The sequence below is a fragment of the Manis javanica genome, chromosome 13 (genome assembly GCF_040802235.1).
Source record: "Manis javanica isolate MJ-LG chromosome 13, MJ_LKY, whole genome shotgun sequence".
Taxonomy (NCBI): domain Eukaryota; kingdom Metazoa; phylum Chordata; class Mammalia; order Pholidota; family Manidae; genus Manis; species Manis javanica.
The window spans coordinates 620,849-648,410 of record NC_133168.1 but is presented as its reverse complement, the minus strand read 5'-3'; the positions used below and the strand labels follow the sequence as shown (position 1 = coordinate 648,410).

The window sequence follows — 27,562 nt, the reverse complement described above, 5'->3', positions numbered from 1 at the left end:
CATCTCTCCCAGCTCAGGGCCTTTTATACGGGAAGAGCTGAATGCATACGCGGTACCTAGTCAGGTGAAGACAGCTGAGGATCCCTGGGCGCGCGGTTTGCCAAGGAGACGATCTCTCGTGCCCACGGTCGTCTTACAATGCGACTGACATTCTTCCCCCTGGAAGATGGGGGGGTGTCTCTGCTCCCTCTTAAACGTACACAGGTTCTGATGTCGTGTGACTTTGAGACGAGGTCATAAAGCAAACCGCTTTCATCTGTTTCTTCTTAGGATGTTCGATCCCGGCACTTGAGCCCTAGCGCTGAGCAAGAACGAGCGGCCCCAGGGACGGCCCGGCGGAGGCCCCAGGCACGTCAGCCCCGGCCGCTGGCCGCGACACTCCGGCCTCCGCGTGCCCCCAGGTAGAGCCCCAGACACCGTGGGGCCCCTCACCCTGTCTCAACGCCTGATCCATAAAGTCCACAGGCATAAATCTCTAAGTATAATAAAATGGTGGTTGTTTTACACTGTATAAGTTTGGGGTGGTCTACTACACAGAATAGTAAATTGGAACAATCTTTTCATTTCTTTATATCAAGGCATTACTAAAAAAAACTTGAGAAACTTATACCAAACTAAGGGAAAATATTTTAAATGTTAATGCTTTCAAAGGCCCGTAAACCGGCCTGAATTCTGAAAACGTACCTGTGGTGAGAACCTGTGTGCCGTCGGCACCGAGTCGCGCTTACCTTCTCAAACTTGAGTCTCACAGGTCTGGGGTTGGCCGCAGTCACGGCTTCAGCAATTTCCTGCCCGATCTTAAATGACTGCTCCTTAGTGGCTCCTTTGAGTAGCACAAACATACTAAGATTAAAAGTTAAGAGTAGAATAATGAGGAATTTTCTGTAACAGAAATCTCTCATCAAGAGTAGCTTTCCTGGCTAACATTCTAACACCAAAGAAATAAGCACCTCACTCTTCACTGTCAGGCTGCTTCCTATCCAAGCGTCCGCTCACGGGGCTTCTTACCACAGGACTTCTAGGTCTCTAATACTTCCAGTGCGGCCATGCCCAGACCAGCTCAGCTCTAGCTTCCAAGGGGGTCCTGGGTCATCCTAGACATTAATGGCCTTGTATGACACACAGTTACGTCAGTCATAAAATAACAGAAAATATGATTATAAAGAAACAGAAAATTTACTTGTGATATGGGAGGAAATTCCTTCTAGAACCACCTGACTTGAATGACACACATGTATTCTGTAATATATATTCACTGATGAACAGAAAATACAAAAAGGCACAAAAAAGAGAACAGCCCTGTAGAGTTTTACCATCAGAAAAAAGACACTACAAACCTTTTGTAACTGTAAATCTTCTCTTTTGGGTTCACAGATCTTACTGTGTGACTTTCTCTTTTCATTTAATGGCATACTGTAAACATTTCCCATGTCACTTAGTTATTTTACATTTATTTTAATAGTTGTACTGCATTTCAATGTATGGATATAATTTAATCAAACCCCTATCATTGAAAATTTAGGCCATTTAAATTTTCTTGCTAATATTTCACCTATAATAATTTGGTACATCACTGATTGTGCCCTTAGAATAAACTCCTAGGAGTAAAATTTCTGGATAAGTGGTATATACTAAAAATATTATTTTTAAGCTACTATTCAGATATTTCTGATGTGCAATCCTACCAGCAATATATGCAGGTCAAGAGGGAAGGATTTCTGATTTGGATAAAAAATTTCAAAATAAAAAATACTCAAACAAAACAAAAATATTGGGCATTTTTTTCTAATGATCCAGCTGACTTTGTAACAGCACTTTACATTTCAGTATGTATCATAATGAGACCAACAGAAATACTGGCTAATAAATATATTTAAATAAGAGATTATAAATTGATCTCCACTTCTCATCTCAGTAGAAAGACATTAAATAGTAAAAACAGATAGTATCTTGAAACATGCCATTAAGATTCTTGTTTCTAGTCTTAGAGCCACATAAATCTGTTTTTAAATGTTTTTATATTGGACTTTAAATCTCATTTGGATGGTTTCTTTGCAAAAGTTCTTTCTCTGCCAATATTGGGGACAGTACTTATCTTAGAGTCTTACATAAAAAGCTCAAGGACAGGGAGTAGTTATTCAATATTATTTTAGGCCTTTAAAAATGGTCTTAACTTGAATTAATTTTAACATTCTCTGAGGCAGAACACACAGGCCTTAAGTGGTTAATTATACCTTTAAACTAGGCTATACCTCTAAATCACTTGAAGCTCTTTGTAAATTTTTTTTTTTAGGACCATCTGATGCTCATTTCATCAAATGTATTTTTAAAATAGATCATTATAAAATTTCCTTTTAAAGATTAAAAAATCCCAACTTTATTGAGATATAATTTACATCTAATAAAATGAATACAGTTTAAGTATACAGTTCCACGAATGTTGACGAATGTATAGATTTGTTACGGGCTAAACTGGGCTTCCCTAACATTCCTTTGTTGAAGCCCTAACCCCAAACCTGTGCACGGACAGAGGGCCTGTAAAGAGGCAATCACGTCAAGATGAAGCTCTAACTGGGGTGGTCAGAGTGAGCCTCATCTGACTGGTATCCTTATCCTTATGAGAAGAAATGTGGATACACAGAAGCCGTCAGGGATACACACACACAGGTGAGAGGGCTTGTGACACACAGTGTCACAGGGAGAGGTGCTGGCAAGTGTACCTGCTGTGCCCGGCTGCAGACCTCCAGCTCCTGGGCTATGAGCGCGTACACTCCTGCTGCGTGAGCCCCGAGTCTGACAGCCCCAGACAAGGATCTGTGCAGCTGCCACCAGAACCAAGACAGGCTGCTTTCATCACCCCGAGCCCCGTACTCCTCTGCAATGATTTTCCATCCTCGGCCCAGGCAACACACGGCCTGCTCTGTTACTATAGACTTGTTTGGCTTTTCAGGAATTTTATATAAAAATGGAACTATACAGTCCATACTCATTATGTCTGGCTTCTTTCACTCAGCATAGTTTTGAGATTCATTCATGTTGCTGAAGTATTAGTAATGGTTCCCTTTTATTGCTGAGCAGTATCCCATCGTATGGATATGCCACTCGTGTTTATCCATCACCCGCTGATGGATGTAAGGCCTGTTTGCAGTTTTGGATTCTTACAAATGAAGCTGCAGTGAAGATGGGCACCAAGTCTTTGTGCGGAGCTGGTTTTCATTTCAAGGAGTGGAACGGTCCAGTCATATGCTAAGGGTGTGGTGGACCTCAGATACAAATGCCAAACTTTTTTCTTAAAGATTATTATGCCTAAAATGTTCAGATGCAATGATGAATGAAAACATTTTAAAATCCAAGTATATAGACAGACAAGACTAAGCTGTAGTAAACAAATTAGGTGAGGAGTTGCCTGGGGTCGAGGATGAAAGGGAGGGACTGACGGCAGAGGGACAGGAGAGAACTTTCTACACAGACATAATGTGCTGCATCCTGCCTGGGGCGGTGGGCTACACGGGCCTACACATTTGTATACTGAACTATTCCTGTGCACTTTTTTGTTAAAAATTCTCTCTCAATAAAGCTGATACAAATTGTAGGTGAATATACTTTACATCTTAAAAATCATTATTACAGCACATATATTTGAGATTTGACCCGGCAGTGTTAGTGGGCTGACTTGAGGCCATCTACGATGTTTTGGCCAGTGTTATTTGGAGCTAGGCTTCAAGAGAACTGGCCAGGATCAGTAATTTTTCTGGTCACTTACAGAATGAAGATGACTAGCCTACCAAGAAAAAGAACGTTTTAGAATAATTTTCTTTTTGTCACTGGTGCTTTTAACCTAGTTAAAAACATTTATCTTTGGGTTGAGAGACACAAATATACATTTAGAGCAGTTATTTTCACATGGGGAGGGTAGGTGAGTCAAGGGGGAGATGAGAATTACCAGGAAGGCTTTTCTGAATTATATGCAAATGATTTTCCCAGAGATTCTGTCCTTGCCTCACGCACTCTAGACTGACAGCCACTCCCGCTGCTGCTGAGCGTGCCAGTGACTGACGGGAGCAAGTCGCATCCCCCTAGAGTGGGCTGAGTATGACTGAGAATCGCTATTACACAAAATGATTTTGAACCACTATAATATAAAGAAATAGCGCATGTATTATACTTTCTAAATGGACAGCAGTGCATAACTGCTTTTGAAAGAGAAACACTTTTAACAGTTAATTTTGATGTTTTTGGTAACCAGTATCTGCTGATAAGACACAAGATTGATATAATCAGCAGTCTTGAAATTGCAGGGAGGTGGAGGTCATTCACCATCGTCTGTCAGTCCCTTCTTTGTGGGGAGGGGGCAACGTGTCCCGGAGAGGCTGGGCCATTTGTGGGTGCCACACAACCAGCTGCGGCGCTGCCGGAGGAGAAGCCAGAGCTCCTCACTCTCAGCCAAGGACTCTCTCACTCCAGCAAGCTTTACCTCTTATCCCTGGAGCAGTGTTTCTCAACCTCTCATTACTGACCTAATTAAATTAATTCCTGTTCTAATTAAAGGAAAACAATTAAAAGTAAACTTAACAAGAGAAAATAATTACCAAGGAATAAAATGTTGCTGGCGGTTGAGCTTTGGGGGAGGGGTCACAACCCATTGCACTACCTGTCTTTGAGCCCCAAGGACATGTGCATCCCGCAGGGGCAAGTCACCAGTGAGAATGCGTGCCGGAGGGACTGCTCTTGTGCAGTCAGGTTCAGCAAACGTTTGCTGGATGAATCAGTGATCAAAGGTCTAATGAATGGTGCTCAAAGGTCTAATGACACTGCCAATAAATTTCCTTGATGGGAACCCTAAAATACCCGTGAAGTTTGATGTAGACAGAAAGTACCAGGTAGGAAGGAAAAAACACTGAGCAAACTTTATGGCTCCACTGCAGACTGGTTGGGCTTGAGGGGAATTTGCACCTGAGAATGTGCCTCCCAGGGTTCCTGCCAGAGAGTGAAAAACGCTGACCTAAATAACACCAAGGTCCTCATCCAGCTCCTACATTCTGTGAGTCTGTATTTCTTGTCTGTTCGAATTCCTGACGATCTTAAAGGCTGAACAATGTAACTACATTCAGAATCATGCCACTTTCTGACTGTGAGTGCTGTCAACCACTGACATGTATGATTCTGAATTAAACACAACAATTTAAATGTTTATTTTCTCTTCTTTCCTAAATATCTTGCAAGGAGTTCTGCTAATAAGGTGCAAACTATGTTCCAGTAATTTTTATTTTGCTAGACTACTGAGCAGAAGTGGTTTACAAAATAGTGAAACACTTGGAAGTCAAACTGAGGAGTGGCTTTTGATTGGTTAGACTATGGCTAATTGGGGCCTGGGTAACTGGAAACTGTCTACACCTCTTGGTGAAGAGAGCGCTATAGAGGCAAGGTCTCATTCAGCACTGATAATCATTATGCTGACTGTATGTTATTAAAGAACTGGAAAGGAGTAAATGCTGTTTAAAGATTGCCTAGACCCTGCTTTTAATAATTAAATGAGCATTATCTCCTATTGCCCCAGTAATCGGAGCTCCTGAGGCACGTGGTCTCAGCAGGACCACAAAATGACCCTAAGCCCTCAACATGAAAAAAACCTCAGACTCTGAGAAAATCTCCATGATACCTATGCTCTAGAAGAATTTTAGTAAGTCAACAGATAATATGTTACATAAATAACTGGGCCGTGGAACAGGAAAGCAAGCAAACCGGCTGAGGTGTTAGTCTGGGGCTCCAGGCGGTCCTACCCTCTGCCAGTCCGCACGATGGGCTTTATGAGGTCTGTGCGCCCTCTAGAACCAGATGGAAGAGTGCGTGCGTATTTGCACTTTCTGTGGAGGAAGGTAACAGATTTGGGGCCTGGTAAAAAGTTAACCACTCACAGTTTTGGCAACCGTCTTTCAAAAAGATTAGACTAATTGAACATATGCATATATTTAAATTAGGAGAGCTGCAGCTATATGAGGAATTATTCACATTAAACACAGACTAGACACCTGTGTATCCATGTTTTACAGATCGCTATCTACTTGGCTACCTGCAGTCATGGGAATCCTCGCCATGGGAATCTGTGGCTCAGACACGTATGTGTTTTGTCTCTGAAGACCACATCTGGTGCATCAGGACCTATGCTACCCTGACCACAAGATCATAAGGACTGGAAAGGACTTGGATAAAACTCTATTTTTAGGGAGGAATAACCCTTAAAACATTTCAAACATCAAAGAGATGCAGTAAGACAACCACAAAACAGAAAGTTCATCACCTGTCGGTATCACCATATACAACCCTAGCACCCCATTTCTTGGTATCATTCACCAGTTTAATAGCTCGTTCCAAGGTCTCTCTGGCTTTGTGAACAATACTATCACCAACCTGTTGGTACAAACACATTAGAAATAATTTCTTAGTATGGCTTAGTGTGAGCCAATAGATTTCAACACACAATTTTAATTATTAAATACTTCTAAAATGAAACGAGGAGAAAAGAACATAAAAAACACACTAGTGATCAGTGCCATCATTCTTTGTGGAGGCCTCTAAGGAACAAGGGGAGAGGTGGCACCCGTGGAGCCCAAACGGAAGCTGCGCATTGATTTTTCAGGGCAAACGGGTCACCAACAGTGGCCGCACACTTCCCTTCAGAGAGCACGCCACCAGCGGCGTGTGACAGAGCCGCCAAGAGGCAGGCCTGGGCTCTCGGAGCGAGACGAGACTTCGCAAGCAAGGACTCCATAAGGAGAATGAACTCAGTGCTGAGGATGCTGGGAGACCCCTATGATGGTGGCACTGACGCCTCACACTAATGCCTGGGCACAAATGCGTATCCAGACTATGGAGAAACATGCATATATTTCTTGAATTATCATTGAAATAAAGACACACACAGTTCTCACAGTGAAAATCCACGAGTCCCTAAGAAATAATATGTATGTATATAAGTCCCAGTTTAAGAAACATGGATCCTATGCCACGGAAATGAAACACGTTAAAGTTTCAAAACAAAATAAAACGAAATGCTTACACAAACAGGTATTCATTTAATGAAAAAACCAGTTTCACATTACTTACCTCAGTGCATGGCATTCTCCCAGAAAAATTAGCAGCTGTATAGCCAAATGTGACATTTGCTATAAGCTTAAGTCCCAGCTGACGTGCATCGAGCATTCGTGAAAGAGCTCTGTCTTGTTTGTAAGCCTTCATTGACTGCTTCACCATTAGTCTAGTCTTCAAAATTTCTTCAAGCATTCTTGGTAGCACACCCTTTCTTACTGAAGGCTATCATAAAGGAAAAAAGAATGTTTAAAGTCCTTAAATGTCATAGGTTTAGATCAAGACGGAAGCACAAAGTATAACAATGGCCAAGTGTCACGAATTGAAACATATTAGCAATAGAGTGGCTGCAGAGCCAGTGGCCATCAATACAAATCACCACATTTTCTTTCTTTTGAAGAGGATTTCTCTCCTAAGAGGCTCCTGCAATGTTTATACATCTAATGTAGCATGACTATGAGCTGCTCAAAGGCCTCCAGGGTGGAGGACGCCAATGAGTGCATAAGAGACCACCACACAACAGTTCAGGGGGAAATTTTGTTCAAAGCTTTGATCCAAACCCCCACTCTTTCAGAAAGACACATGGGATTTGTATCATTCATAACAGACCTCAGTCTTTAAAGATCTCCTCCTAATGACCCCACACAGTCATCTGCATGGAACTCCATTTATCTACCTTGGAAGAGTGAAGAGCTGGGTTGACTCTGCTGACATTCAAACCTGCAGTTCCAGAGACTCTAGGTATTTCAAATCTGATGCTTAGACCACTAAGCCATCCCCTCCGGCCTATATTTATTAGCAATCTGGAAGAGGGGATGAATAGTGAGGTGATAAAATTTGTTGATAAAAAAATAAAAAAAAAAGAAATCATTTGTATTAATCAAAACTAGGGAGAATTTATGAGAACTCCAGTAGGAACGAAACCACAAAACAATATTATTAATTTGAAGATGATTCACAGACACGTGCAAGGTAATGCATGTTGCACTGAACAATTAAAACCTCAGGTATAGGGTAATCACACTTCTGAATATTAAAAAATCTTATTTTTATTAACCTCTATACATTGGGTCAAAATACAATAGCAAGTTTTTAAAATGCTGTTAAAGCGAGATAATAAGATAAACTGCTAGGTATGTGATATGGAAACATATACTAACCTCTAATTCATTCTGTGTACCTTTTAAAGTAGCTGTAACGTTCATATTAAGACATAATATATGTCATTATATTAAGAGGTAATATTTTCCATGATATATTTATCATGAGCACCCTGGTAAAAAATCATCCTCTTATCTAAGTGGCTAACTTTAGGGCACTCTTTAAACACAGTGCCCTCTTGCTGGCAGAGAATGATGCTGCTTGTGCTAAGCACACCAGAATGAATCAGAGGGCTAGTGGGGTCCATGCTACCATCAGCCACCCTATTGTCCCATGGTTCTGGTACAGACTCATTGCTAAGGAGATAGAAGAGAAAGGAATGAAGCTGGCATATGAGAGGCAATACAATCTCCTAGAATTCTCCTTTTTGTCTTTAATTTATTCATCTATGAGGTTATCCTCAGTCTCTTTTGAGGGGAGATAAGGGAGAGAAAAAAGGGACCCTATTATCAGTTTTATCTTCTTAAAAATGCAATCAATAAATATATTAGAGTACCATTATTTTGGAGATAGTTTTAATTTAAAATCTTGTAGAGAAACAATAGTAGAGTTTACACATTGAAGCAATTTAGATCTTTCTAAGTTAACGTTGCCGCGCTCATCAGACAGCATGGATGTATATTTACTTCCTCCGATATTTCATTAAAAACTAAAATCTAACAATTAAAAGATTTTAAACCTAAATTCACACAAAACAAGATGACTGGGATTTTTAATGGCTTCTTAGAAGATTTCTAAATCCTTGACTTTTTGAGGTAGGATATTGAAGCACACTTGGTATAAATATTCTTTGAAATGTATGCCAAGACCATCTAAGCCATCAGCTCTCCAAAGGCTAAGCCACAGGTGACACTGGAGAGCATTACCTTGACAAAGGCTACCCCGTTGGGGGACACGGTGATATCATGCCGAATTTGGTAAAGTAAATCTGGAGGTATTCTTAGAGAGGTGCAGCCAAACTTGAACTCATCATACCTGTTTAGAAAGAAAACATTGAGCAAATACTTTCTCAAATCATAGAATAGAGATGGTAGGGATTTTTACTAATCTTTCTAATTCCACAGAAATTCATTTTCAAGTATCTAAATGTGAATTCATGTGCTTAGTAATATGTATATCTAATTAACAAAAAGCAGTCCTTCAAATATTCACAATTTTTTCAAAGAAATACTTTTTTTAAATGGTAGTAGCCTAAAATTTACAGTTAAAATCTATACTGATATACCAAATTTCAACTCAACATATGACCACCTTACACTAAGCTCCTTCCAGAAGATTTTGTCTTAAATAAAAGGACTGTCAATAATCTTTTCAAATCTTAATAAAAAGACAAGATTACCAATACAATTTCTACAAATGCTTTCTATGAAGGAGCAAGCATATTTCTGGTTTTAAACACACAGAGGTCATTATAAAGGAAGACTGTATTTCTTATAATATGACAAAAATGACTACTACTTTGAGTTTTCAAAATGTTCTTTTCGTTTAGTTTATAAAATTTGGTTAACAAGAATAAATAAAACCTAACATTTAACAAAGAAAAGGCAGTAGAGCTGATAGCTGGAGTGGTAAGATCATAATCCTCACTGTTACACTGAAATGTGATTTACTTCAACCAATCAAATATGCTGTGATGTACAAGGGCCCACGGGTATGCATGGAGAATGGAACAGGTTAAGTCACAGCCTGATCTAGACACGGTCTTCATTTATATGAGTCACTCATCCAAGAGGCTGATTAGTCCCGTGATGATCCATGTCAGTAAGGTAGCTGCAAAGAATGAATTACCTGCACTACAGCCTGTTCTTCTTGCTCACAAGGACAGTCTCAAGAGCAAAAAGGGACACTCACAGTCTAACTTTATGAGAAGTTCAAAGCACAAAAATATAATTCCATGTATGGAGAACTTACTTTCCCAAGCTCTCCACACGGCCAAGGCAGGTGGAGAAACAGTAGTTGTACGCGATCACAATAGACGGGTACAGAGACTGGAAATCCAGCACCAGGACGGAGTTGCTGTAGAAGCGGGACTCGGGCTCCATGATTAGGGGGGTGCACTGCGACGCCCTCATGTGGGACCTCTGCTGCGTGCTGGGCGTCACGGGGACGTAGTTCATCGGTTTAGCGATCCGCAGCATCATGGACTCCACACGGTACTGCGGGGGCAGGAGAGAAGACACAATTCAAATATAAAGATGCTGGTCTTTTGAGTCTGTGATAACTATTTTGGGGAAGTTTTGCTCTTCAGAATAGGCTGCATGACTTTCTTACAGCACAGTTAGATAGTACTGGTTTATTTAGCCAGTTTTCAGGGGTATGAAGGGGACAATTGCAAATCCTCTTCCTATCCCTGTAACTTTTATAGAAATGGCAAAATACATCAAATAACTTACATAAATCAATTTTGAAAAGACAGGCACGATACTTTTTATATTTAAATACAGCTATTTCATAATAAGCAGATGTAGGAGACACAGCTGTACAGTTTGACGACTTCATTTAAAAAGTTGGCCAATAATCTTGGAGAAATTCATTTGGGAAAATAAGAGATTGAAAGGTAGGATACTTGAGATGGATAAATGTTATCCAGTTCTCCAAGAAGCAGACACAGGCATTCCAGAATTGAGAGGTGGGTAGTCAGCCTGACACCAGTCCCTCCCAGAACTGAATCAAGCTGTCACGGTTTTGTAACAACCACTATTAAGCAGATGGTTTGGGGCATTAGAAAAAGAGCACTCCCAAGAGTCAGCATGGTCTCCCTGGAATGTTCTCGCGTGGTTTTGCGGTGCTTTGCCTTTTATTATAAGCTAGCTTAAATAGTTTTCAAAACTTGTGAGGGTATGAATAAATAAATTAACTAACTAACTAACTAACTAACTAACTAACTAACTAACTAACTAACTAACTAACTAACTAACTAACTAACTAACTAACTAACTAAATAACTAAATAAATAAATAAATAAATAAATAAATAAATAAATAAATAGCAATAAAATTGAATAAGTAAACAGGTAATGTTGAAGTAGACAGAGCTGTAGGTTGGGGGAATGTTACAGATATAATTAAAATAATTAAAAAGAAGACCGTGTAAGGTTAAGGAACCTGAGTGGTTTAGTATAGTGTCCCTGACGCCTAGCAGTGTTTATGATGCACTACAGGTATGCAAATAAATATTTGTTGAATGAATGCATGAAATCATTTCCAGCAAGGCATCTGACAAAATTGTTCATCATATCTTTGGAAAATTAGTTAGAAAGATATGAATTAAATAGCTTCTAAGGTCTCATTTCTCTTCAATATTTACGAACACTAATACAGCCCATTTATATTGACTCCCAAACCCTTTTTTTTTTTAACATTAAAGGTATCTGTTGGGAGTTGAACAAGCCAAAATTAGGAATGTGAAACAAAGGAGAGGTAGCCTTTCTTTGCTGCCCACCCCTGGTTCTAAGGGGGCTCTGACGACACCCCTAATCTCACTGAAAACACTCAGGAATCTAGTCACTCTCAAGGGCACAGCCATTTATTAATACCGTGAAGAACTTGGCAGTGGCCAAAGCGTTGGATGGAGAGAAAATGAAAAGTGGAGCTGTTAAGTGAAATTAAACGTTTTCCAGAAAATAAAATGACAGATTTGATCAACCAGCCATACATTAGTTGGTACCAAATAGAAAGTTCAAATAATCATATCACTTCAAACATCTCTAGCTAAGTACATCATAAAGAACCTTCAAGTGTGCAGGGAAATCGCTTTCTTACCTGTGAACCCCTTGTGAGTACATGTAAAAACTGAATGCCAAAAAGCCTAGCCATTTCACTTGTTTTCCCAATCAGGTCCAGCTGCTCTAACATCTGGAGATTTCCACGGACACGGCTAATGTAATGATCAACTGTTTTCCATCTGTTAAGAGAATCCATATTATCAACAGTAGGGAAAAAAAAACGGACACTTGAAGTGAGCACTGTTTTCATTCTGCCAAAACCTACATATTAAAAGTGAGCTTATTTAAGAAGGGAGGCACGTTGTGAGCTTTTAGCAAAGTATGTTGAATTAAAGATTAGAAATGTTGCCAGATATTTCAAGGGTATAAAGCCTAGTGAAAATACTCAAATTAAAAACCGGACTTGTGATAAGGTGGTCAAGACTAAGGGTAACTTTCCAATATTTTGCTTGATGCTGCTCTATTTTTTTAATAAAAATTAACATTCTCTCTTAGATGCTACTATTGATGATGTAATAATTACACAATTATAATTTATCATAGCCATAGGTTTTAAAAGACATGGAGGCTTTGGGTTATCACTGTAAATACCAGTCTAAAATAAAAAGCATGTACTGGGAGAAACAGTAATTTAGTAAAGATTTAGAATGAGGAAAATAATTTAAATGAGACCATACATAGAGTAAATATATGTCACATTAGTATTTTCTGTGGAAGTAAAATATTCTGTTCTTTAAACGTTTAAAAAAATTAACCTCTTTATCCTACATTTTTTGTTAAGAAAACAAGCAAACAAAAAACTTCACTAAAGCCATGAAAGAAAGTTTTGATTTAGTATTATTGTATGATTAAAAAAAAATGATCCAAAGGTATACTGTAAAGAATAAAATTTATTCACTTAAAGAGTATTAAGGATCAAATACACTGCAACCTTTAATTATAAAGATTTTACAACAATATAGTCAGATAATTGTTCAGTAAGAGAAGTTTAAAAACCTATTCCTATGAGTAATGCACACAGAAAAATTAGAAAATCATGCTATAATTAATAAGACAGATAGTAAGTGTTAGCAAGGATGAGGAGAACTTTCAAGCCTACGTACTGCCGGTGGGAATGTACGATAGTGTAGTTGCACTGGGAAATACCTCGGCAGCTCCGCAAATGGCTAAATGTAGAGTTACCACCACCAATTCCTGTCCTGGGTTTATACCCAACAGGAATGAAGACATATGTTCACACAAAATCTTGTGCATGTATGTTCTTAACAGCATTACTCCTGATAGCCAAAAAATGGAAGTAACCCAAGCATCCATGAACGATGAATGAACAAACAGAATGTGGTGTGTACACACAGTGAATATTTGGTGACAGAAGGAAACAAAGTACTGACACATTCGCAGCATGAATAAATCTGGACAGCACGTACTAAAGGGAATGTACTATAAGACTCCATTTACATGAACTGTCTAGAATAGGCAGGTCTATGGAAATGGAAAGTAGACTAAGGCTGCCTAAGGTGGGCTGGGGTAGAGAAGTTAGGGTTGGAGGGTGATGGCTTAGAGGTGGGGTTTCTTTTTTGGGTAACGAAAATACTCTAAAACTTGTAGTAATGGTTGCACAACTCTGTGAATATACTAAAAACGATTGATTGTACATTTTAAATAGGTGAATTACATGGTATGTGAATTATATCTGAATAAAACTGTTGAAAAGAATTAGGCAAACACAAAAAAACCACCCTAAACTGTAAGTACTTACTTTTTTTAACAAAATGGACAACAGAAACACTCTTCTACAACTTTCATTTTTAGCTTAATATATTGTGACTCCCTATATATTTTTATAGCTATTGAGGACTATTTTATGATTACTATATAACTTATTTAATTAATCTGTTACTGAGTATCTTTCATTACTTTATGCAATCCTGTGAACATCTTTATAGCTAAGTCTATGTACAGATGCTTAAATACTTCCTTAAGATAAATTCCTAGATTTGGTTAAAGGGTCTTCTATGATTTAGTTTTTAATACATAATGACACACTCCTTTCCAGAAGGTTTTAATAACATATGTTCATACTGGTGATGATAAAATGTCTGTTTCTTGGCATTGCTGTCAACACTGGGGATTATGTATTACTACTAGCATCAGAGGCACAAAATTTTGTCACATTTTATTTTGTATTTGTTGCTTTAGATAATCTAATCCTTCAATAATGCAGATCTGCCAAATTGATATCTGAGACAATGGATTATGTGTGCATCTGATCAGTCCCTATAAAATAAAATAAAACAAAATGGATTTAATGGTTCATCCCTTCTGCAGACCACGTCGGTGGTCCCTGACCTGCCTTGGTGTTTGCGGTCCCTTTCCTCTGCTTGACCTTGTCTACTGCTGAATGCCTCTGGTGAACTTTTCAGTTCAATTATTGTGTTCTTCAACTCCAGAATTTGTTTAGTACTTTACAATATTTCTGTCAAAAATTCTCACTTTGTTTATACACTGTTCTCGTGACCCTGGCCGGCATCTTTATGACAGTTGGTCTCTGTCAGGTAAGTCACATGACTCTGTTTCATTATGGTAGGTCTCTGGAGATTCGTCTTGTTTCTTTGGAATATCTTTGCCTGATTCTTCCTTTTCCTTGACTCCCTCCATTGGTGCCCCACCACAGACCAAGCAGGTACCAACCCCAGTCCTCAAGGACTGGCCCTAAACGGGAGAAGGCTTCTACCGATCAGCCCAGAGATTCTGGGGGTCTCTAGCAACTCTTTCCCTTCCTGGGGAGAAGCAGGTAGCTGTGTTTTCTACCCACACACTCTGTGCTGAGCAGAAGGGGAGTTATACTGTCTGCTAGTCCAAACCACTGTTGTTTCTGTTCCCTGTTTGGCAGCTAGACTGGGTTAGACCTGTCAGAGCTCCAAGACTGGAAAGACAGATGCCATTTCTTCGGGTAGCCTTGGAGGAGTTGGGGCATAGGATGCATGGATCAACTCTGTCTCTCCCCAGGACTAAGCATGAGAGTCAGGATTTCCCTCTGCTTGCTCTGTGTTGAGCAAGGTGCTGCATCTGCGGCATCTTCTGGCTCATGCCACCATCTCCATTTGGCTCTAACAGGTAGACTGTGCAGGACCTGTCAGAGTCCCATTGGAGAATCTGGGGTGCTAGACACACAAACCAACTCCTTCCGTCCCCTCTGGGAGAAGCTAGGCACTGGGATCCTTTTCCTGATCTCATGGCTCTGGGCCAGAAGCAGGGACTCTGGCAAAAGACTGTCCTGAATCTTCCCACCAGCTTTAGTGAATCTGGTTCCGCATTCACCCAGCACGGAGCTTTCAATCAGTCCCTGGATTTCCCACAAAGGGAATCTATGAACTGCTGCTGAATCAGGGTTTGCGGTGTGAAGGAGGGTCTAGGGCTTCCTGCTCTACCAACTTGCTGATGTCATTCCATTTCTTTCCTAATATATGTATTTTTAAGTATTTTAAAAATGGACTTTTTAAATTGAAAAAGTGACTTTTCTGATGGAAGATCACCTTCATTCCTACTTTCTAGTGCTATCTGGCTAGCCATATGGTATAAAAAGAGAATGGGTAATTGTGGTCTCTAACAAAATAAACCTAACACAATGTAGAATTTCGTTGCGTGGTTTTTTGTCGTTGCTGTTAAAGCATTATGTCGTCGTTCTAACACTTTGTCAAACTCAGGTGTAATGAGCATATACAAGTTTTAATTGGGGGAAGAGGGAGGGAAATACAGTCACAAAGCATTAGTCACCCAGGACAGGCCTGGGTAGCTGTTCAAATGGCTGAACCAGCATTTCAAGGGCATGGGGATGTTTTGGGAAATAAGGAAACCAAAAAGGAAATGTAAGCATAAACTCATTTATTCTGAACGTTTTCTATATATACTGGCTCTACACCCAGGAAATGAAGAAAAAAATTTTGAGTATTATCTTCTTGAGCTACATAACCCTCTGCTATCAGGACACAGCTCCTAGATCAGAAACTGGAGTAGCATTTCATAGCTATTCTTTGGATAGCAGATGAAATCAGGATGCTATTATGAGTCCTTTAGATCAGTAATACTAGGGATTATGAAAGGTTCTATATAGACTGAGTTAGGAATCTAATCATGAGACACAACATTTTATGGAAAAACACGATCTAAGTCCGAAACAACAAAACTTTGGGAACATGGCTCATTCACATAAATGAAGGGCTTCCAGAAGATCCAAATCTGCGTTTACAAGAACAAAATAATAATCAGGGTACCTTCATGCTTTGTGAACAGATTTAATATAAGAAATCCTTGACTAGCAAGTTCCTCTCATTTCTTAGTCAACTTACTTATTGTTGAAATAAGTAAGTTTCCTTAACATACTGTTTCCTTAACATATTGTTGAAAGCAAATGCAAATTTAAAAGTATGACATCCTTTCTTGGTAAGAATTCACTTAAACTTTAAAATAAAATTGCCTGATCTACAAAGTATCTCCAGAGAAAGAGTGCACAGTCCCTCCATGTAACATAATCTATTTAACATAAATGGTCTAATGCTTAGTCCAGGTCCCTTATGTAGTATGTTAGGTCCAGTTCTTTATTTTACTTGGTAAAAACAGAATTACCTATCATCCTGCAAAATAACTATAATTAGAGGTAGTAAAATATGCATTTAGAGCATTCTAGGGCTTACAAACCAATCAACAAATGTGCTTTTCAATGTTAAGTTTAATATCAAGTTTTATTTTATTTATGGTATATAACTTTTTTTTCTATAAGGCTTTTACCATAAACTCAGCACTTTCTGTGATTTCACTTCCTGGAGATTCCTTAAGAGACTGGAGAATGAGATAACATGCTCAAAAAGCAGTTTCCCTAAAAATATCACGTTGTTTTTGAGTCTATTATCTTTCCATCTTTACTATCAGGGGCCTTACTATTCAGTATGCAGAGCTTCATTCATTTCAAACATAAACACATGAATTTCAGGACTCTGTTCTTGATACAGGATTTTCTAAGTCTATTACTATCATTTCACCTTCAACTTAAAGAAAAGCAGAGGTCAGCACTTTCACTTCTGATCGTGATGGAGGAGGAGCTGGTAGTGGATTAGCCCTCCTGCCAGGCTAACAGTCGAGGCACTGTTTCCAGGCAATGACCAACAGGCAGTGCACGGCTGTGCTCCCTGAGAGGAGGGCGACTGGAGGGGCGACCCCAGGGCACGCAGCTTCCTAACACAGGGGAGTGTGCTTGAGGCTGAGCAGAGCGCAGTTGTTCTGCTAACTAAGCCTAGGAGGCAGAGATTGGAGTTCAGGCAGCTTGCGGCTGGAATCTGTGCAAAATGGTACCTGTGGAAGGCGCACGAATAGTGGTCATAAGACCAGGTGGGGCTCCCTGTGAGTGACTGGCCAGGGCTGTGCTGCACGTGAGGAGCACAAACCTACACGAGGCCTCCTGGACAGCGGCTGCCACGGGCACTGGTTTGGAAGAGAACTGGTCAGACAATGCTGCGGCTGGAGGCCCAGCAATGCCACGGTGGACAGACCTCATCAAGCCCTTCTTAACAACTTGGGCATCCAGCTGAGAGCCCAGAAAAGCTATACGTTAAGAGGCCTCTGCCTGAGCCTAAGGACTACTCCAGGCAAGCCTAAAACCGAGCACAAGCAATCTGTACGTGGAATGGAGTTTGGAGGTTGAGTCCTGTCAAGTTGGAGGAGTTCAGGAAACATCATGGGCTTTCCAGAGATCCACTTTAATAAAGCATAAAACCCAGGTCTGCACAAGTTCAAGGTGATCAGCCAATAACTGAACTGCCTACTAGAGCAAAAATAAACATGCGTCAGTGAGAAGAGAACAAAAGTCCAGAATCTGAACCACAGAACATTAATAATATCCATTACAGACTCATGCAAAGAAATGACAATAACAACAAAATCAACTAGTTAAGAAAAAAAGCAGTCAATGGAAACTAACAGAGATGACCAGAAACTGGATTTAGTAACTATTATAGATATTTCTACAAATCTAAAGGAAAAAATACTCAAAAAATTAAAAGAAAAATATATAGTCTTAATGAGTGAACAGATGGGAAAATTCTTCAAATATGGAAACTATGAAAAGAAAGAACCAAATGAGAATTCTGTAACTAAAAATACAATAACTGAAATGCATAATTCATTGGCTGGCAGACTGACAATGATAGAAGACAGTTAATAAATGTAAACATAGGTCATTAGAAAAAGACTGAGAAAAATGTGCAGAGCCTCAAGAATCTGTGGGACACTATTGACTAGTCTGAATACACAGCTGGAGTCTAAAGGAAAAAGGAGAGTAAGAGTGGAAGAGATATTTAAATAAATAGCCAAAGTTTTCCTAAATTTGATTAAAAACATTACTTTAAAGATCTAAGAAGTTCAGCAAACATCAAGAAAGATAAATATAACATCAAAAACATCTCCATCTACAAATATCACAGTGAAATTACTGAAAACCAAAGGCAAAGAGAAAAACCTTGAAAGTAGCCAGGAAAAATAAAATTACAGAGTTCTGTTTCAGATGTAGAAAGCTACGAACAACTTTGCTTCAGTCTAACAAGGATGAACCACAAAACCATGTTTTCTTGAGGCCATCAGAGTTAGGTTACCAGAGAATCAGGCCAACTAAATTCAACAGGGTGACAATGCCCATCTCAGGGCTGACAGACTATGTAACCTATTTCATCACTGGCAGAGCAAGGAGGGAATGGCAGCTGGTACGAAGGAAACATTAAAATGTCAACAAATTCTTGAAGGTTACATATGGGCCAGCACAACAGTTTGGAATCACTGGGAGCCCCAGACACCAGGGGAATCATTTTCCATGGGCCCCCAGGAAGTGCTCGTGAGAAAGACTGGGGCAGGCATGTCCGACAGGAACGAAGGCCTACCACCACCCCTGTGCTCTCTCACATGAAGCAAAGCCTTGCGCTGCTGTGGGACCAGCAGGAAACTCCGATCCTCAGGGTTTATGCAAAGATCCACCATCTCTGGGGAAAGACGTCTGCTGCTAGGAGAGGGTAGTGAGTGGCAAAAGCTGCCCCTGAGGAAAAGGCAGGAAACCTCCCCATCCCAACCATGGGCTGTCCACCCTGGGGAAGGAGCAAGGAACCTTCCTATCCTGTATGCTAGGCGAAGAAACTGCTGCTGAGGAAAGAGGAGAAACATAAGCTGTCTTCTCCTGGGGGAAGAGTCAGGAGACCTGCTTGGGGCCAGGACCTGGCAGTATACAAAGCAGAGGTCCACTGCCACTGTGGGGAGTGCAGGAATGCTGAGCCCCAGGACAGCAGTGACTCTGGCAGAACTGAGCAATGCCCTCTCTCCACAGAAGCCCCACATAGTAAGCACGGCAGCCGTTCATCAGGCCTGGTGGACAGCCCCTGCTGGGAAGATGCAGGGGGCCCTGCTGGTTTCTCACCAGAAATAAGGAAGGCCGGAAGAAAAGGGAACAACATCTTTAGAGTGGGTTAAGACAAGAAATCTCAACCCCATAATTAGGCAGTAAAATATCATTCAAAAATAAGGGTGGGATAAAGGCATTTCAGATAAATAAGAGCTGAGAGATTTTGTTGCCAGGTCTGCAGGAGAACTCCCAAAGGAGACAATTCAAGCCTCTTAAACTTTGAACAGGCTAACCATGCGCCCGGTGATTCCACTCCTAAAGAGGTGAAGTGTATATTCACATAAAGACTTGCAGTTTTATTCACAACAGCATCAAACTACAGACAACTTAACTGTCCATCAGCAGGTGACTAAACTGTGGTCTAGTCACACAACTCACTAATTTTTTAGAAATAAATATTACCAAACTATTGGTTCATGCAACAACATGGTTGAATCTCAAAAAAATTACGCTCAATTTCTTCAAAGAAGCCAGACACAAAGCGGTAGACTGTACATAATTCTATTTATATGAAGTCCCAGAACTGGCAAAACTAATCTATAGTAACAGAAATTCATAGTATTACCTGGGTGCTTAAGGAATAGAATAAGTATGCTGACTGCAATGCCAGAGGTGGGAATTTTCTGAGTGTTAGAAATGTTCTTTTCTTGACTGGGGTAGTGATTTACACTTCTTTACAGTCATCACACAGTACTTCAAACTTGTGCATATTATTGTGTGTAATTATGCTCCAATAATATTGTAAAGAAGAGATATTATCCCCTCTAGAGTTATAAAACATTACCTGTATAGATCTGTCTTGTTATCAAACCAATCTGATAAGACTCGAAAGGTGAAGAGGGGAAAACGCTGATGAAGAACGTGAAAGCTCACATTTTCAAAGGTGTAGTTAGTTAGCGACACCTAAAAAAAAGCAAGACTCCGTTATAATAATGCCTGTATTTATGCACAAACTTGGGGTAAAAGACCCATACTGCTTCTAACTCTTTCATAGTAGACATGAAAGCTACTTGTAAAAAATGGTTTGTGTTACAACTGAATTACAATTAACTTACAACTATGTATATATGGCCTACTGAACAGAAATGATAATAAATTAGTATTTAATTGGAAAAAATCAGGCCTGATGAGATTCAACTTGGTCACAAACACTCAGGAGACCCCAATTCCCATCACTCCTTGATCCTCCGAGTCGATGCCAGTGCTGGTGGACAGGGCGCCGTGACGAGGGTGACTTCGGGTTCTCCCCATGCGCACTCTTTGGCCCTTGCGCCTGCTGACTAACAGCACCCCACGGACTGAAGGATGTGTCATGTAGCTAAAGGCGGGCGTTGCTCCTTTTCCAAGAATCACGTCAGTGCTATGACCCAATGCGCGGACATTGTGGAGTCATTTAATTTCATCCCCAAAGCAAAAGATTAAAAGGAAATGACAGAAATATTTCCCTATCTTCTAATATGCAGGTAAAAGCCGTGTTAATGGGAAATACTGAGAAAGGGTCCAAATTCATAAAACATATTTCTACCTAGATAATCTCTCAGAAATACCTGTAAGACACAAGTGATCTAGACAATGGCAGGTATTTAAATGCAAAATGGAAATTAAGGATCTAGCAGTCCCCATTCTTAGGTCAGCTTGGGATTCTGAGGAATAGCTCAAAAGAACTTTATATTTGTGTACTGTATTATAATTTTAAAGTACTTTTTTTTCCACTTCTACAATCTGTTAAGTGGAAAACAGGGATTGAATGTTAGGCTCATCTCAGTGCTGTGACCCAAATGGGTCTTTATATACAATTTCTAGCAATCTCCAGAATGACAGCATTGGAATGCAGCACACTTCAGAGTGTGTACAGACTTACACTTACACACACACACACACACACACACACACACACACACATACACACACAGAGTTTTAAAATCCCCATATTTGAATGACTCTTCTATTTGCACAGCCTTTGTTCCTGTTGCTCTTTTAGGATTAGTTGTATTGACTATATTTTCGTATTATCTGTGGTTTTGGGAGGAGGCCTCACCTCTCACACCACCATTATCAATACCTGCCCCCCAACCAGTCGACTCTTCTTTTTGCTAATGAATATTTTCAATTTAGTCTTTTAAAAAATTATTTAATTTTACAGAAAATGGAGTCAAACATCTGATCTCAGATAGTTACATGATTATCTAATACAGAGTATATAGCACTTTAGACCAAATTTAAATTTCTATTGGAGAATATTTCTTCATTAAAACAACCAAAAAAAACCCCGATCCTCTACAGAAAAGATCACCTTGTTGTCCTGCAGCTCTTTCATTAGGGAAAGATTTGAAGTTTGCCATGTAAACTAACCTCTAACAGTTAACTAGGAGATTATGTGACCTCAAACTAAGCTTAAAATCTTAGGAATTGGTTCCCGATACCTGAGGCAGATGACAGACCTATATTCTGAGTTGACTTTATTTCAAGTACAACAATTTAAAAAATTAAATTAAGACTAAATAAATATTATAACCTTATAACACTCACTCTACTTTGGGTTTTCTTGGTGTCACAGAAGCATAAAATGCACGGCAATAATCTCAGCTGTGAATAAAATTAAAGGAGAAAAACAACTCTAAAAGCTGATCCACTTCAGAATGCTCTAATCTTTAGAGTGATTTACTCTAGAAGTTGAACTATCAATGTAAAAATATCATTTAGGCCCTTGTTCCTTGTCTTGGGGAGAAATTTAAGTTAAATACTCGATAAATGCACCATATGGCTCAAGGTCAGAACTGATGGAGGTGAAGGGAGATACAGTGCTGACCATTTATTTTACTGGAGAACGAACAGGCTGAGATATGGTCATACTTTTCCATTCACAGAATCAGTGTTTAAGACCCAAAAGTCAGTCGCTCAGAAACAAACTGACGTGGAGCTGGAAAGGCAGTCAGACACTTAGTGCAGGGCCCAGAGAAAATATGGATGAGAGGAAACCAGTGGGAGGCCGTGAGTGGGCGCCTGCGCCCCGCAGCCCGTCACCTCGCTCCCCAGGTGTCACCACTTCACCCCAGTCTTCAATTCAAACAGCTTTCTGATCGACATATACTTTATACTAAGAAATGCACATAAATTTAAAGTGAGGAACTCATAGTTTTTAATGTGTCATACATATGTATACATTCATGTAATTACCACCCATATGAAGACACAGGGAATCTCTAAGACACTGCAAGACTCCCTTGCGCTCTTTTCCAGTCAATACTCACCAAAGTTAAATAGTATAGGTTAGTCTTGCCTGTTTTTAAACTTCATCTAAATGGCATAAAAGATTATAATATGTTCTATTATTTGTTGGATTTCTTGTGCTCAACATTACACCTAAGATCCACCTGTATTGTTCAATGTAACAGTACCCCATTCTTTTTTATTTATGTGTGGTATTCTTGGCACACCTCTTAACCTACTCCAACACCCACCGATTCTTTGCTGACACATCTAACCCTTTTTCTAGAGTGTGAGAGTGTCTTTGGCCACAAGAACATCTTGGTGCCCGTCCCGCTCTATCCTCACTCCCCACCAAGACTCAGCAGTGTCAGACAGCTTTCCTCTAGACACACACACCGCTCATGTCTGGTCTGGCTTCTCTATGTGCCTGCAGGGTCAGTGACAGATGTCTCAGCAGTCAGGTACTGTACATGAGAGGCACACACACGCTGTGGACCTGCCCTGTCCTCAGCTCATCACGTACTTTGCTTTAAATGCAAATGAAGTAAATATACAGACACACGTGAAATGCACAGCAAGCTCTGGGGACAGAGTGTGTGTCCATGATGCGCCCAAGTCTTGACTCCTTTGCAGCCGAGGGGCTTAGGCAAGTCACTCAGCCCCTGCGCCGCAGGACCCACGTGGACCCACCTCACGGCCTCGCTGTCCTCCTTGTGCTGCAAGTTCGTGAGCAGCAGAACTTAAAAACGGCAAGTCTGTACAAGTGCCTTAAACATGACAATGTATGAAAGCAAGGGAATCTATGACTTTATATCCTGACACTCTTCACTGGCCGTCACACTGCCTTAGTTTTAAAAGCACCTGACATGCTTATCGACAGGCTGAAATTCCCACAGGGAACATCAGAACCAGAGTCTAATGCTGCCAACAGATACACTGGGAGGCTTACGTGCTCATGCGGAAGCATTTGACCTTCGTGATTCTGCTTGGAGTGTTTCCTCATGGTTCTTCATTACCTTATCTGTCTACTTTTCAAAATGCTTTTATTCACAAAAATGTCCTTGGCTCAAACCCGATAACTCTCTTTGCTGTGTGGTGAGCCCATCCCTTCTCAGGTGACTTCCAAGGCTCTATCTCTAATCCAGACCTCCTCTCCGTATTTGGGACGTTCCTACTTAAATGTCTGTTGTCTATGGTCACCTGGATAGCTCATACCTCATGCTCTACATTCCTAAGTCATGGCTCTCCCACCTCAACGTGACCTTGAACCCTCTGTGCCAGTGCCCGACGACCATTCTGCCAGACACTTCCTCCTCGTCGTCTGTGTTGCATTCAGGCCTGGTGGGTCTACCCTCTGAATTGTTCTTTGAATCCCTATGCAATGGCCACCTTTGGCCTGAGCTCCCCAAATCCTTTCCTCACTGCTTCCCTTATCTCTGGTCTTGTCCCCTTCTGCACTGCAACTAGAGAGACATCTCAGAGATAAATTCACGTGTCACTGCCTCTGTCTCAGCTTAGCCACCCACTCCACAGTCATATTCCAACTTGTTATTACGACTGACTGCACCCACTGTGGTCCCACGCCCCCCCCTTCTGGTCTGCCCCTCGAGTGTGCCCACCTCCTTGCCCCCTTTGCCTGCTTCAATTTCCAGTTAATCATTATAGACACAGCCTTGCACATACCTTTTTTTTATCCTTCTTTTGTTTCATTTAATTAATTAACTCATTAATTAAACTTCAGCAAAGCCATAACCCTTTGCTTGTAAGCTATGGTCAGATCTAGACCTCTGTCACCTGGACTCACATCTGTGAACCTGAACACATCACTTTGATTTCCCTGATGGCAGGTCTCCAGTGGGTTCTCAATGCTGCCCAGCCTTCACACTCTATTTTCTTCACTAGCCATTCTCAAATTCTCCTAGATAATCATTTCACACTGTTTTTCTCTCTTCAAACTCAAAATACCCTCCACTTTACTTGTGCTCAGTTAAAAAATTCAGAAGAGAACCTGCAGATTGTCATCAGCACATCCATCCGTTGCCAACACCCACACTCCAGCAATCAGCCTTCGGTTCACCAGATGGCCAGCTCCACCTGGTGGCCTGATCCCAGGCCCAAACTCGCACACTGGAGATGGCACTCAAGTACTGTCTGTTGAGTTCACTCAGACTGTTTCCAACCTACTTGGCAAATTCTTGAAAGGTCTTTCCACAGTTGATACCCAGAAGGCTTCTAAAAACAACCCTCTGGGAAATGGTCATTTACTCTTTCACTCAAGCAGCCAAGAGATACATCATGAGTACTATTTAAGAGGTACTGTTTGTTACTGAGGATTCAGAGTAGAGGAGAGCAGTAATTCTTTTAAAGTTAAGGAGAGTGAAAACTAGTATATTGAAAAACAAAATTTAAAAAACCCAAACTAGGCATAAAAGAAAAGGTCCATTTAATTGCAAACTGTATCTGCATACTGCAACTGTTGAATAGATGTCCTGGAGAGAACATGTGAATTTCATTTCATTTTACATACTCATATGCATTTATTTTGTCTTTTTTTACAGTGAATATTAATTATTTTTAAAGGGGATATTGTTAAAAAAAACTATGGAAAGTTCTAAAAACAATGATACAGTTAGAAACTGCACTGTGAGAGAGATATAAAGATAAAAAGGAGCCTTTGGAACTGTTTAAATACAGAAAAAATAGTTTGAGGGCCTCTGATATGAAGAAAATCGCAGGGCCAGCTTCTGTCCAAAAATCATGGCCCTTAAAGTTCCACAATGACGGGATATAAGACAGCACTTCCCACGAGTTCATTTGGGATTTCATGGAGACTTCTAAACTGCCAGGAGCGCTTGGGGTTAGACGAAAGAAAAGGGACAATCTAATTTGGCTGGTCTAGGAAGAGGGATAAATCAACCAGCCTCTAACTTTCTCGAAGTTCTTCCCTACATTTACAGATAAAATCTGGAGATGCTATATATTTAGTTTAGAATTAGAGAAAGTCTTTGACCTTGAATTTCCAGTAAGGACTAAAGAAAGTCCTAAACTATGTCTCTGATTCAGGATTTTCGGCCAATAGGGCGACTGCTACAGCTGCCTTCTGAATCTTCAGGGATGAAAAGACCCCTGAAACTAAGAGTCAACGATTTATTTTGCATTTATATACTTAATTTATATGTTCATCACAGGCAATTTCAGAGTCCACAGTTTGAAATATGTAAAAGAATATACAAACCAAAGACACCACCATTTTTATACCATCCATTTCCTGTGTAGTGTCGGTAGGATTATTTTGCAGTCACTGAGTATTCTGGCGCTCTATACTATTTTAAGAAGATAACAACAGGATAAAATTATCCTCAGGCAGGTGTATATAGTGTACATATTCAAATTAGATGAAATGTGAGCATAACTTTAAGCTCATGATGCAGAGGAAATAAAAAGAAAAACTGTAATAACTGAATGTTATAGGAAAGGCATATTTCCTTATCTGAAAAAGCCACTGTGTGATAGTGCCCGAAGGATCGCAGAGGGCATGCGCGGCAAGTCAGGTGTTTTATATGAACCCAGAAGAGCCAGAAAGAGCACAGCAAATAATTAGTGTACAGTCGAAAGTGTATAATGAGAAAATAGTGTCAAAGAGGAGAAGCAAATGAAGACTGGAGCTTTCTTTTGGATATGAACATTTTATCCAAAGTCCAAAATCTGAGAATGGATCAATTTACAGTATGTATCTTTTTTTTTTTACATTTCAATCAGGCAACTTCAAGGATGCAAAATGATCTAGAATCCTATGATCTTGTGTTTTTGGTGAGAATTATTTCTATGAGTGACTGGTTTGTTGAAATCTATACTACTAAAAATCCTTATGCGGGCCCCCAAGCCTCAACTGGATTAAAGGTAAATACTTTTAAAGCTTTACATTTTAGAAAGTAGTATTTATTTTTGTAGTTCCTAATAAAATATAGTAACACAAATTCACAAAGAGGTATAAGTTACACAGTAAGCTACACTAATATTCTATAACAATTATAATCATCATGGTGATTTAATCTCTATTTCCAAATAAAATTTTAAAGCACCTTACCTCATTTCTCATGATTCTCCAAAGACTTAGTGTAATTCGGCCAACGATATTTATCTCACTCATTGTATCTGATCCATACTCATCTCTTTCAGCTGCAAATCTATTCTCAAATTTGTCATCTATAGAAATGAATACAGATTACATCAGGACTCACAGAAACCAAATTTCCAAACAAATTATTCCAGAGTATAATAAAAATTAAAGATGAAGATTAAGGATGAAATGGTATTAGAGAATAATCATCATTTGGACTAATAAAACATTATGAATTTTCTGAAATAAACCTCTCTGAAAACTATACACGTATTTTAAATAAAAATGTATATACACATGTATTTAAAAAATAATAAACCCTTTTCTCTTCAAATTTTGTAAATTCTGGTGCTACAGCATGATATGAGGACAAAAAACACATTGTTAAACTGGTCATTTTTAAGAAAAAATGGTAGAGTTTTTAACCTAAACAATTCTCTGAAAACTTATTCACATCAATTAATGATGTTCATTTTCAGGGTGCAAGTCCCTTCACTGTTCATGGAGAACTGGATGAAGAGCCCCTCTCACAGCAAATAGGGTTCAGAGCCTAGTTTCTTAGGTGATTTTACCTAGAATAGAAATTAAAATGTGTTTCTTTCTTATGTAACATTGGTATATATGAATGTTGTTGATTACAGGCTCTGGAATAATAAATGTTTACCATATATTGAATGTCTATTATGTTCTAGGAACTTTACTATCACTCTCTCTTTTATTTTAATAAACCCATCTTTTTATGCTAGTATAATTTTCACTTTGCGCTGTAGTAAATTCTACTCAGAAATGCTGCATCTTGTCCCACATCATAAAGAAACAGAAC

At 39.7% G+C, this 27,562-nt stretch overlaps 1 protein-coding gene across 5 annotated transcripts in view; it reads right to left on the bottom strand.

The window, feature by feature from the left end:
* Nucleotides 1–27,562, bottom strand: part of REV3L (REV3 like, DNA directed polymerase zeta catalytic subunit) — a 180,440-nt gene that overhangs the window by 20,843 nt on the left and 132,035 nt on the right. For 4 of the 5 annotated variants that reach the window (XM_073220768.1, XM_073220770.1, XM_073220769.1 and 1 more), the window contains 8 exons: nt 26,707–26,825; nt 20,194–20,312; nt 12,009–12,150; nt 10,159–10,403; nt 9,114–9,222; nt 7,105–7,311; nt 6,299–6,408; nt 729–843 (listed from right to left, as the gene is read on the bottom strand). In XM_073220768.1, coding sequence (XP_073076869.1) covers nt 729–843; nt 6,299–6,408; nt 7,105–7,311; nt 9,114–9,222; nt 10,159–10,403; nt 12,009–12,150; nt 20,194–20,312; nt 26,707–26,825 — 1,166 coding nt within the window. Of the gene's footprint in view, nt 1–728; nt 844–6,298; nt 6,409–7,104; nt 7,312–7,762; nt 7,890–9,113; nt 9,223–10,158; nt 10,404–12,008; nt 12,151–20,193; nt 20,313–26,706; nt 26,826–27,562 lie in introns of those variants that run through there. The other variant, XR_012124656.1, reaches the window with a different exon arrangement.